We start from the raw sequence: 12,708 nt of genomic DNA, 5'->3' as shown, positions 1-12,708 counted from the left end.
TTAAAAATATATTACAAATACATGTATCCAATACTTTTCAGCAGTTAATTAAGTTTAAAAAATATATTATGCATTTGAAAATGTTAATGTTACTAATGTTCTAAATTGTACTTTACAAATTGTACTTTAGTAACTTTTTGTACTATCTCTTGGATTAATGTAAGCATTTTGGGTATATTTAACACAACTGCCTCATGTTTTAAATTTAAATGTTATTGTATTGTGTAGAAATTACATAATATGCAGAGAGGTATGCATGAATTTGTTCATATGTTTGATGGAAGTGACTCAAATGTATCATAGTTATGTGATGCTAAGTTAATATGAGATGTACCATCAATTATTGATACTACGTTATGAAAAAATATGAGATGCTAAGTCGTTATTATGAGACAGTATTTAGAATCTATGTGAATAAGAAGTCAATTTTGACAGCAAATATAAGATTTATCATAAATATAAGATGCAAAGTCATAATTATTATAATTATGTGATAAAAATATAAGAACCTAATGACTATACTGAGTGTCTCATTATTATGAGAAAGTATCTCATACATATGTGGTGCTGCCAAATGAGACGATATCTCATAAATATAATAAAGAAACTTAATATAATGGTTAGTATCTTATTATCATAAAGAGTTTAATGAGACGGCCTTTCATCTTATGTTTATGAGATGACATTATTTTGTGATATTATCTCTTAATCAGGACTTGGCGGATTTTTCTTTTCATCATCATAACGAAAATGTATCGTCCTCCGGAGTTGTTTCATAGGATAAAAATAGATCTTTATCGCGCGTGTCACGTGCTTCCATGGAGCGCCACGCTTGACAGGAAACACGTGACAAAAGGTAAAAGTATTTACCTTGAGAGTCGGCGGTGCGGAGTCTCGCTCGGTGTTTTTGTGAAGGCGGAAGTGCCTTCTTCTCGGGGCCTCTGAACGCATGACAGTGTTCGGAAGTTTGTCGACGTGTTTTTTACGCACTTATGATTTGGTCCCGAGGTTTCATTTACCTTTGAGATTCTCCTTTTGCGTCGGAATGGCTGCGGCAGAAGCGCCGGAGGAGAGCGGCGGCGGCGCGCAGGTAACAGGTGACGGCGAGCCGGAGGAGGCGGAGGAGTTCACCTGCCCGGCGCTCTGCTCGGAGCTCTGCCGGCGGCAGAACGAGCAGAGGAAAGCGGGGCTGTTCTGCGACCTGACCCTGCTCTTCAGCTCCAGGGGGGTCTCCGGGGAGCGGGTCCAGACGGTGCCCGCCCACCGCTCGGTTCTGTCGGCTGCCTCGCAGTATTTTGAGCTGCTGCTGGGCGGACAGTTCTCGGAGTCTCAGACCGGGCGGGTGGAGCTAAAGGAGTGGAGCTCCGCGGCGGGGCCCGACCCGGAGTGTGTGGAGGCCGTGATCCAGTTCATGTACACCGGAGGGGTCCGGATAACCTCCGCCAACGTCCACGAGGTGTTGGAACTTGCTGACAGGTGACTATTGACATAGTCTGGGAACATTTGTGTTTATTATGTAACCTGAGATGTCTGTCACAAGTGACCCGCAGTATGTTTGGATTATTTGTCATTTTCTGCTCAGAAAATGTATGTAGCATTTAACAACAAAGTCCATGCTCAATAATCCAGGTGTGTAGCACTTGGTGTTGCGTCGTTCACGAACAAACTGAACCGAATCACTTTATTAACCGATTCGTTCCTTTTCTCGGTTCAGTTTAGCTCAGGAGAGCTGGTCGGGAGTGAAACTTCCGCGTTCTGGGACTCACTCGTGACATGAGTCTGCAGCACGTGCCATGAGCCTGACCTAATGTGACTTTTGATTCATTCACTGCAAATAAACTACATGCATCACTCAGCGAACGAATCTCTCTGACTCTGTCCTGAGTGATTCCGTTTCCTCCTCCCTGGGGCAGTGGCGTGTTTCGCAAAGCTAAATCCTTCTCAAAAAATTAGCATATCATGAAAAGGTTCTCTAAACAAGCTATTAACCCACTGTGCAAGGAGACGTCTAAACAACGTCTTTTTAAAGTCGTTTCTGCACGTCTAAACTGGGTCGGAGGTGCAGACTGTGACGCCAGAAGTCTTTTTTTCGGACGTCTAAATGACGTCTAGTTTCGACGTCTATCGGACATGTTAATATAGACGTCTTTTCCAAGTCAACTAATTATATTTATTATTTTAAATAGGCTCTTATTATATTGTATTATAATAATTATTATTGTATTAAATATTATAATATTATATTATTATATTGAGCAGTGTATTTTTATACACTTAAAAAATGCTGCTTCTATGCTATGCATATGAAAAGTACTTTAAAACTGCGACTGAAGTTGGGAAATAGTTCATTTGACCACCCATTGTGCAGCAGGAAACATGGTCCTAGAAACAGTTGGATTAGAGTTTACAAATCACTCCTTAAATTTTTCATTTATCATCTTTATTTAACACATTTTAAAGGATTAACAGAACAGTAGCGTAACACTGGTGGCAAAAACTAAAAAAAATAAAAAAAAATAAAAAAAAAAGTCCACCTTAAGTACCTTTAAAAAAAAAAATAAAAATAAAAAATTTAGAATTAACAGGGAGCTTATCAACTGGTGGCAAAACACAATGTACACAAACAAATCTATAAAAATACACAGCTCACATAGCTTTGGTCTGTACTTAACATAAAAAATAAAAAAATTAACATGCCTTCATTTTCATTTTCGGATAGCTGAACTAGCAACACGAGAAATAAAAGCTATATAAAATTACAGTCCCCTCACCACAATTACCGTACGCAATTTTTTTTAAAGTGTGCTGGTCATAACATTTTGAATAAAGTTGAATTATTTCAGTAATTCCATTAAAAAAGTGAAACTTGTACTCAGTCATTACACACAGACTGATATTTCAAATATTTTAAAGTTTTGATTATAACTGACAACTACTGAATACCCTAAATATATCTCAGAAAATTAGAATATTACTTGAGATCAATTAAAATAAAAAAATAAATAAAGGATTTTTTTTATAGATATTGCCCAACTGAAAAGTATGAAAAATGAAATGAGTATGTATATCATTCATTACTTGGTTGGGGCTCCTTTTGCAAGGACCATGGTACCATGTTCACACTTTTCAGTTGGCCAACATTTATAAAAATCCTTTTTTTTGTTTTTTAAATTGGTCTCAAGTAATAGTCAAATTTTCTGACATACTAAATTTGGGGTTCTCATTAGTTGTCAGTTATAATCAACATTAAAAGAAATAAACGTTTGAAATATGTCTGTGTGCAATGAATGAATATAATATAGAAATTTCACTTTTCGAATGCAATTACTGAAATAAATGAACTTTTTCATGATATAATTTTATGACCGGCACCTGTATTTGCATCTCACTTCTTTGTGGCACATTTTAAATGTTCTGTGTGAGCCCACTTCCTCCACCTCCACTTTTTTGTGGCGCATGTTTTAAATGCTCTGCAGCATGAGTCCTTATAAAACCTTCTGTTGCTGCAGCGTCCCCATTCATGATTCCATCTGCATTTGCAAAAAAAAAAAAAAAAGACAAAAACACAAAAAACAAATGAGTAATTAGTAATATGCAAAGGCAATCTGGAAAATGCACAATGTCTTGCTGGGGCCTCCCCTAATACTGGATTAATAAAAAAAAAAAACATCCCTGCAAATATTCATAGTTGGCTTTGAATTTTTTTGCCAATCACTTCACACTTGTCTCTGTACAATGTCCACTTGCTTTACTAACACACATTTATTTATCATTTATTAACGTTTATTTAACCAGGCAAATCTCATCGAGATCACAGATCATTTTCAAGGGAGGCCTGAAGCCAGCCTAACATGCATGCTTTTGATCTGTGGGAGGAAACCAGAGTACCTGGAGAAAACCCACGCAAGCACCAGAAGAACATGCAAACTCCACACAGAAAGACCCCCGGATGGAATAATGGCGGGCACAGGAGAGGGCGTGCCCCAGAAACCATCAAACCCAACAAAACTTTTTTTTTCCACTTTGGAAAGCTGTTGGGGGAAGGTGTTCCCTAGTCATAACTTACTATCAGGGAAGCAATGGCGTTGTAACACACTAAGGAATTAAGCACTGTAGCGAATGCAGTTTTCCAGCAATGTTGGTGTAAAATCCACAAAAAAGGAATGCTTCCGAAATACAACACGGCCATTGCTGTTGGCTGGTCAGCGCATGCGTGTTAACGGAGACGCAAGGGTGGACTAAGCCATGACTCCTCCAAAAGAAAAAAAAAAACAACTAAAAAAACAAACATAAAACCTCGTAACCTCGTAGCATATGCAACTTATTTAAAGACTAGAATAACTTATTTCCTAACCTGTAGTGTTCTACTTGCCTTAAATCGTCTGCTGTAGTGACGTAAACACAAGTTTTAGCTCACGTTAGCTTAAACGTTAGCTAAACTATTTAGCAAGCCACAGGTAAGAGAACAAAGCTAAAACATAAATCAGACAAAACATAACCAATTACCTTCAACTTCTGAATGGATCGCAGCAAGTTTAGTGCAGGCAGTTGAATTCCGTGACAAACAAACTGAACACAGATGAGCTCCGATAAAAATGACCACAAGCTGAGCACCGACAGAAATTAAAATAATATATTAACTGTTGGTTTATGAACGAAGCGCGGTTCAGCAAGAGTGGCGTTGATTGGTTGGAACATGATCACGTGCTACTCCGCCAATCCAATCGTAACGCTCGGGTTCCGAAGCCAGCGAATACAGTTCTTCTTCGTGTTTTTTATGGCAGAAAGCAAACAACTTCATAAGTACCGTCACCTACTGAAAATTAATGTTACCTCCGTAATTCAACACGGAATAAAATTGAATAATAACATTAATAATGATAATCTTCAAATAAATAATAAGGTAACTACTAAAATTTGTAAAAAAAAAAAAAAAAAAAAAAAAAGAATAGAGGAAATGCATGTTAAAAAAAATGTCTATATGACCTCCAAGTCTGACGTTATATTGATGTACAAATGCGGTCATGGTTAGACGTCCAAAAGTGGACCTTGTTTACACATCGGGGGGACGTCCAGAATTGGTCTTCGACCAACGGACCCAATATAGACGTAATCTGGACGTCCATTAGACGTCTAATGTTTAGTGGGAACCTAACCATCTGAATCAACGACGTAACTCTAAACACCTGCAAAAGATTCCTGAGGCTTTTAAGAACTCCCAGCCTTGTTCATTACTCAAAACCGCAATCATGGGTAAGACTGCCAACCTGACTGCTGTCCAGAAGGCCATCATTGACACCCTCAAGCAAGAGGGTAAGACACAGAAAGAAATTGCTGAATGAATAGGCTGTTCCCAGAGTGCTGTATCAAGGCACCTCAGTGGGAAGTCTGTGGGAAGGGAAAAGTGTGGCAGAAAACGCTGCACAACGAGAAGAGGTGACCGGACCCTGAGGAGGATTGTGGAGAAGGGCTGATTCCAGACCTTGGGGGACCTGCGGAAGCAGTGGACTGAGTCTGGAGTAGAAACATCCAGAGCCACCGTGCACAGGCGTGTGCAGGAAATGGGCTACAGGTGCCACATTCCCCAGGTCAAGCCACTTTTGAACCAGAAACAGCGGCAGAAGCGCCTGACCTGGGCTACAGAGAAGCAGCACTGGACTGTTGCTCAGTGGTCCAAAGTACTTTTTTCAGATGAAAGCAAATTTTGCATGTCATTCGGAAATCAAGGTGCCAGAGTCTGGAGGAAGACTGGGGAGAAGGAAATGCCAAAATGCCAGAAGTCCAGTGTGAAGCACCCACAGTCAGTGATGGTCTGGGGTGCCATGTCAGCTGCTGGTGTTGGTCCACTGTGTTTTATCAAGGACAGGGTCAATGCAGCTAGCTATCAGGAGATTTTGGAGCACTTCATGCTTCCATCTGCTGAAAAGCTTTATGGAGATGAAGATTTCATTTTTCAGCACGACCTGGCACCTGCTCACAGTGCCAAAACCACTGGTAAATGGTTTACTGACCGTGGTATTACTGTGCATAATTGGCCTGCCAACTCTCCTGACCTGAACCCCATAGAGAACCTGTGGGATAATGTGAAGAGAAAGTTGAGAGACGCAAGACCCAACACTCTGGATGAGCTTAAGGCCGCTATCGAAGCATCCTGGGCCTCTGGGCCCCATATGAGACACTAAGTGAAGATGAATGAGCCAAGAAGGAAAAGTGTTGTCTGGACAGTTTAATTGTCTTTCTGCTACAGCTGCCTGCAATGTATTTATTTATTTTTAATCTCTCCTGTCTTTTTTTTTTTTTTACATTAATTGATAAACTCTGCAATTTTTATTTCAATTTTTCTTATAGACCAGATGCTGTGTCCTTAATAAAGTTTTAATATCATACCACTTTGCAGCAACAAGGCCAACCAAAGTGCTGAAGGAGACCGTGATCCAGTTTATGTACAACAGAGAGGTCCGGATAACCTCCGCCAATGTGGTGTTTGTATTTAATTAATTAATTAATAATAATAATAATAGACAGCTGACTTGCGTTGAACATGCTGCTGTGATGTCACTCATGAACGTAGGCTACACAGAGAGGAGAGTGTCAGAGAGGGCAGGGAGTGATTCGTTAATGAAAGAACTGCCACTGAGGAGTGACTCGTTCCTGTAGTTCTGTGCTGGAAGTGGTGCTGTGTCACGCACGTCCCGCATGAACTCAAGGATTCAGTGAATGAATCTTTTGAATGAATCATTTTAATGAACTGATTCTAGAGATTCAGTACTCCCTAAATCATCTCTACAGCAGTGTCCTATTACCTTTTTTTTTCACCCTATAAGTCGCATTGTTTTTGCATAATTTACATGCCTTGCGACTTATACACTGAAGCGACATATTTATGGATGTTTTTCCATATTTATAAACTAATTTTTGGCTGAGATAAGACTGTTTTCATTAATTCTGACTGAAAATATTGAACACTACCATTTTCAGCCATTAGATGGCAGCAGAGTAGTAAGACATGCCGTTATATCATGTGATAGGTAAAAGTAGCTATTAATGACGCAATCTGCTTGCCGTTGTCTGCCACCTTCGTTCTACTCGCTGCTTGGAGCAACCATCATATCGGCTTCGTTTCTCTGCGCCGCCCAGGTGAAATGCAGCTAATTTGACCATTAAAGTGCATTTATTGAGTAAAAGTTCAACCGAGACACATTTGCTATAATTTTGAGCAAACAAATAATTGTTTTTAAGTGTTAATCTTGTTAAATTCTTGTTAAAGTCCTCCTGTGCACGCTTCCACAGCCGCCATTTGGCAGCCAATTGATTTTTGGCACAACACCGGCCTACACTTCCGGGTTCGGTCCACATTTCCAGGTTGGCAGCAGTGACGCGTAACAAACGCGACATATCAGCGGTGACGCATAAAAGATGCGACGTATACGGCGACGCAACATATTTAGGCCTGTCGCAATAAACATTAAATCAATTAATCGCATGATAAATGAAAATTATCAACCTCATTTTCATTTATTGGCTTTATCGTTTCATCGTGTCTCTCTCTACTACTAAGCTGAGAAGCTAAGCTAACAGGCCAACCTAAGAAAAAAACCTCCGTCTTGTCGAAGCTCCACAATTCACGGTTGAAACCCGTGCCTTGGTGTAAAAAAGTTTTTCTCTGCAAAAAAGAAGCTGTGAACTTGTTTACTGATTTATTTATTTTTTTTAATTGAAAGCTTTCTGTGAAAAATGCTATGCTAAATAGCTCAAACCACACCGAGCGTCCGCCTTTTTGAGAACTGAAGAGAGACAACCCATGACGCATCAAGGGGCCTCCCTCCCATTTTTCTTAGTGACACGCTGCTCTCTCCCTCACTATCCATCCTTCGGTTCAAACAGTCTTATACTGCCATCTGGTGGTTGAAAAAAGTTACTACAGCAAAACAAATTAACCAACATGTCTTCTTCAATTTGACAATAATTACTAATTATTTTCAAATTTCAAACAATATTATCATTTATCGCAATAATTTCTGAGACAATTAATCGTCCAACAAAATTTGTTATCGTGACAGGCCTAGACATACAGTATTTATGCATTTTTCCAATTTATTAGACATATTTGGACAGATGCAACGTTTACGGCGGAAAATACGGTATATGGAAGTCTGAAACCGCCATGTTTACAGAAAATAAACAATATACTAAATTTAATATCCTGCGAACAACTGCAATAAAATAATAAAAATGTCAAGCGGTTATTACTCTATTAATTTTAGTATAACTTGACATTTTATTACAGTATTACAGTTTTTGTTGTAGTAATTTGTCGTTATCCATATTTAAGTTTTTTATTTACAGACTTATTGTTTCTATTTTTAGAGAGTTTGTTATTTTTGCATTATTTTCTTTTTTTTTTTACTTTTCATTTATTTCTCTGAAACTATTGAACGTTGTATTTTCAGTTACCCGGCAGTTATAACGTGTATCAATGCATTTGTATTGGACGCTCGTTGTTAAATTTGAGTTTTAATTTCACGTTTTGGTTAAACTGACCCGTTCAGAACTTCAAACTTTGCTTATTTGAACTTTCTTTGAAACTATCTCAGGTTACGGGAACCGTTTCCTTTTGTTGGGGTCATGTGACGACATGCATTTTTAATGATTATTCCATTAACTGACCAACAGCTCAGTCAACGACACACAAAAAAAAAGATTGTAATTAAAACTTCTCCAAATCTTCTTTAATCAGGTTTCTGCTGGAGCAGCTGAAGAGCTTCTGCGCCGAGTTTCTGGGGAAGAATTTGAGCCTGTCCAACTGTGTGGCCGTGCACAGCCTGGCTCACATGTACTCTCTGGAGCAGCTCGCCCTGAAAGCCGCCGGGACAATCAGAAGAAACTTCAACAAAAGCGTGTGCAACGAGGTGTTCTGCACGCTGCCGTTCCACCTGGTGCGAGACTGGCTGTCGGACACGGACATCACCGTGGACTCTGAGCAGGAGCTGTTCCAGGTCATGGTGAAATGGGTCCGCCAGAACTCCGAGGAGCGGGAGAAGTACTTCGAAGAGCTGTTTAAACTTTTAAGGCTGCCGCAGATTGCTCCTTCCTACCTGACGCGCGTGGTGAAAAAGGAACCCTTGGTGACGAACAGCGCTCCGTGTCAGCAGCTGGTGCTCGATGCGCTGGAGTTTCACGCCGTTCGCTCCGAAAGCCTCAAGTCGGCCACCGAAGAGCTTTGTTCCTCCATCGTGGGCGCGGTCCAGCCACGCCTCGGCCAGAACATGGACGTGATCATGGTGATCGGCGGCGTTTCAGAGGGTGGCGAGTACCTCAGTGAGTGCGTGGGCTACTTCGTTGCTGAGGATCGTTGGGTCAACCTGCCGCACATTCACAACTACCTGGATGGACACGCCATCTCTGTGACCGACGGCCATGTTTACGTGGCGGGCTCCATGGAGCCTGGCTTTGCAAGGATGGCAGAGCGCTACAACACGAGCCTCAACTGCTGGGAGCAGGTGAGCAACCTGACCATGCGCAAGCACTCCTTCGGCCTCACGTGCGTCAGAGACGTTCTCTATAGCATCGGTGGTCATGGAAACTTCAGTCCAGGCTTTAAAGACGTCACGGTCTACAAACCTGAGCTGGACCAGTGGGCCAGTCTTGAGCCCGCGCCAATGATCTTACGAGACGTAAAGACGGTGAGTGTCGAGGATCGCTACGTGTACGTGATGGCTAGGACGCCAGTAGACGCAGACCAAGACGACGGGCTGATCACCGTGACAGCATGCTACGATACAGAGAGTCACAAGTGGCAGGAAGTGCAGTCGCTGCCTCTGATTGACAATTATTGTAGTTTTCAAATGTCTGTTGCAAACACAAACTTCTACCACACCGCTTCGTGCTGTCCCAAGAACTACAAAGTATCGCACGAGCACGCTCAGCAGATGATGAGCAGAAGCGTCTCAGACGACATCCTCGGCAGCCTCCCTTCGGAGGTTCTCTGCATGGAAGGCGCCGCCATCTGCAACCTCGGCGACGACGTCTTCGTCATCGGCGGGTGGAGGAACGGCGGCAGCTTGGAGAAGCAGTACCGCAAAGAGGCGTACCGTTACTGCGCCGAGAGGAAGTGCTGGACGCTGCTTCCGCCCCTGCCCGAGCCGCGCTGCCGAGCAGCGGCCTGTCACGTCCGCATCCCGTACAGGTACCTCCACGGCTGCCAGCGCTACCCCATGCCGCAGAACCTGGCTCGCCAACAGGGCCACGTGCAGCTGATGCAGCACCTCCGCCGCCGTTCGCTCACCGTGAGGAGGCAGCTGCAAGCTCAGATCGAGTGCTGAAGGATCCTGCTGCGATCAAGAAGCACCTTGCTCGTTTTAAATAAAGTGAAAGGGTTTTATTGGTTTGCGTGGAGTGGGTTTCAAGTGCTGCTTCACGACTCGTTCAAAACTCCGCCGCCATCTTTCTGTGTCGTTTGGGTTTTCTTCGGGTACGTCGGTTTCCTCCCACAGACCAAAAACATGCGTCCTAATTGGTAACGCTGAATTCTCATTAAGTGGTAGTTCCATTCATCTGTGTGTCCCTGTGGTGGACTGGTGGACCTGTCCACAGGTCACCAGTGTCCAATAATCACTGAAGATGGGCACCAGTTCACCACCCTGCACATATTGGGTAAAGAAGATGGAGAAATGGATCAGGCTCAAGTGGAAAATCACTGTTTGACAGATAAATTAGCCTTAATTAATTAATAATTAATTAATTTGGGTTTTCATTATTCTATGCCTTAATTTTAATCTACTAGTTAATGTAAGTTTAATTTCTGAGCCAGAGTAAACTGTCACTAATGTTATACCAGATGTCTTTTCAGTGTAAATTTGTGAAACTTGGTGTCAAAGTTTCAAAGTTAAACATCAAAAAATGTCTGTACTTGTGATCCGTCAGAGGAAAGTGACACATTTTAGTTCTAGTGCTAAAATCAAATGAAGGAGAATTTTATTTTATTTTTTCAGTTTTTTTTTTTATTTTTCATTGTTGAAATAAATAAATGTTTATCAGGGTTTGATATTGGGTCTTTATACGTCTTTGTACTCCGCCGACAGTTGACTGTTAATGATTTTTGCACCAGTTTACCCAGTTACGTTTCTGGTTTTTAAAGTGATGAATATTTAAAATCCATTTGTCTATGATTGTAACAGGCTATTTTTGAAAATGAAGCGCTTCATTCAGATTTTAATCCTTAAGAATGTTGTTTTTGCACTTTTATCACCGTTTTGAAAGTTGGTTTCCCCTTTTTGATTTGAGATATTTGATGTTGTACCACAAGAGTGGAAGCGACCATGCTGTGATCTAGCAAACACAAAGCAATTTATATGTAGGTGAAATTTGATGACATTTTGGAATATTGCTTATTTTCTTGGAATTTGCTTTGTGTGTGTGTGTGTGTGTGTGTGTGTGTGTGTGTGTGTGTGTGTGTGTGTGTGTGTGTGTGTGTGTGTGTGTGTGTGTGTGTGTGTGTGTGTGTGTGTGTGTGTGTGTGTGTGTGTGTGTGTGGGTGTGTGTGTGTGTGTGTGTGTGTGTGTGTGTGTGTGTGTGTGTGTGTGTATGTGTATGTGTGTGTGTGTGTGTGTGTGTGTGTGTGTGTGTGTGTGTGTGTGTGTGTGTGTGTGTGTGTGTGTGTGTGTGTGTGTGTGTGAAATGGGCACTTTAATTTCTATCTTGAACTATTTTTATTTTTACATGAAGGAGTGTGTTGTTGAGATGAGACATTTATCAGCTTTATTTTGGTGTTACTTAAAAAATAAATACCTCATGAGCAAAAGTTTTTCTTACTTGTGCTAAATTATTTTTTAAACAAACATTTGAGTTTATATTATTATTAATGTTGACTAAACATTTTCAAATTAATATTTAATTTCTTATTATTGCTGCATGCTCTTTTTACAGGTGAAAATGTCCTTGGATTTTCCTGTGTGAATCTGCATTAAAGATCTTTTGGTTTGACCTCGATACACATGCTGGGCTCGAACCCGCAGCTTCGGGATCACCAGAACACGGGACTGTTTCAGACTGGGAATGACCTTATGGTAGGAACAATTGTACTTTGGAGCCACGTTGCAGCTTCAGTGAAGAGGGACTCCAGCTGGTGCTGCACACGGTGCTGAAATCAAACCGGTTCATCGTCATTCTTCAAAGTTGACACGTACGCCTGTCTTGTGTGGGATTTCTCCTTCTGCCTGGCTCCTGAGCTAGTGGGGATGCTGTCTGCTCTGTGATACAGAGTCCTGATGACTCCTAACTTGTGCTCCAAAGGGTGATGGGAGTCAAACTGCAAATACTGGTCTGTGTGGGTGGGTTTGCGGTACACCTAGAGCAATGTGGATATCCTAACTGGGCCTTCCTAAAAGCAGAGAAGAAACCCAAACAGGACTCCAGTCAGCCAACAGGTGAAAAGGAGGAACCCAGACCCAGACCAGTGGTCATTCCATATGTTGAGGGAGTATCAGAGAAACTGAGACGTTTATTTTCTAAACATAACGTCCCAGTGGCTTTTAAACCCCAAAATACATTACGGCAAAGACTGGTTCATCCCAAAGATCCAGTCCCCCGGCACAAACAGAGTAATGTTGTGTATGCTGTTCAGTGTCAGGAGGGCTGTGATCAGTCTTACATCGGGGAAACAAAACAGCCACTGGCCAAAAGGATGGCCCAGCACAGAAGATCAACATC

The 12,708-nt window shown here is 41.5% G+C and overlaps 1 protein-coding gene across 1 annotated transcript; it reads left to right on the top strand.

The window, feature by feature from the left end:
• The first annotated feature begins 949 nt into the window (after positions 1-949).
• On the top strand, positions 950-10,369 carry klhl11 (kelch-like family member 11). Its single transcript, XM_037691068.1, has 2 exons — positions 950-1,476; positions 8,738-10,369. The coding sequence occupies exons 1-2, from the start codon at positions 950-952 to the stop codon at positions 10,320-10,322; spliced, it is 2,112 nt and encodes a 703-aa protein (XP_037546996.1). The 3' UTR covers positions 10,323-10,369.
• Positions 10,370-12,708: the final 2,339 nt, after the last annotated feature.

This window comes from Nematolebias whitei, chromosome 17 (assembly GCF_014905685.2).
Source record: "Nematolebias whitei isolate Nwh7 chromosome 17, NemWhi1, whole genome shotgun sequence".
Classification (NCBI taxonomy): Eukaryota; Metazoa; Chordata; class Actinopteri; order Cyprinodontiformes; family Rivulidae; genus Nematolebias; species Nematolebias whitei.
This window is presented reverse-complemented; position numbering and strand designations above follow the sequence as displayed.

Bases quoted from the DNA above. Each gene is read 5' to 3' on its own strand.
- klhl11 (XM_037691068.1), top strand. From the start codon at position 950: ATGACAGTGTTCGGAAGTTTGTCGACGTGTTTTTTACGCACTTATGAT. The intron at 1,477-8,737 runs GTGACTATTGAC...TTCTTTAATCAG, and splicing joins GTGTTGGAACTTGCTGACAG to GTTTCTGCTGGAGCAGCTGA.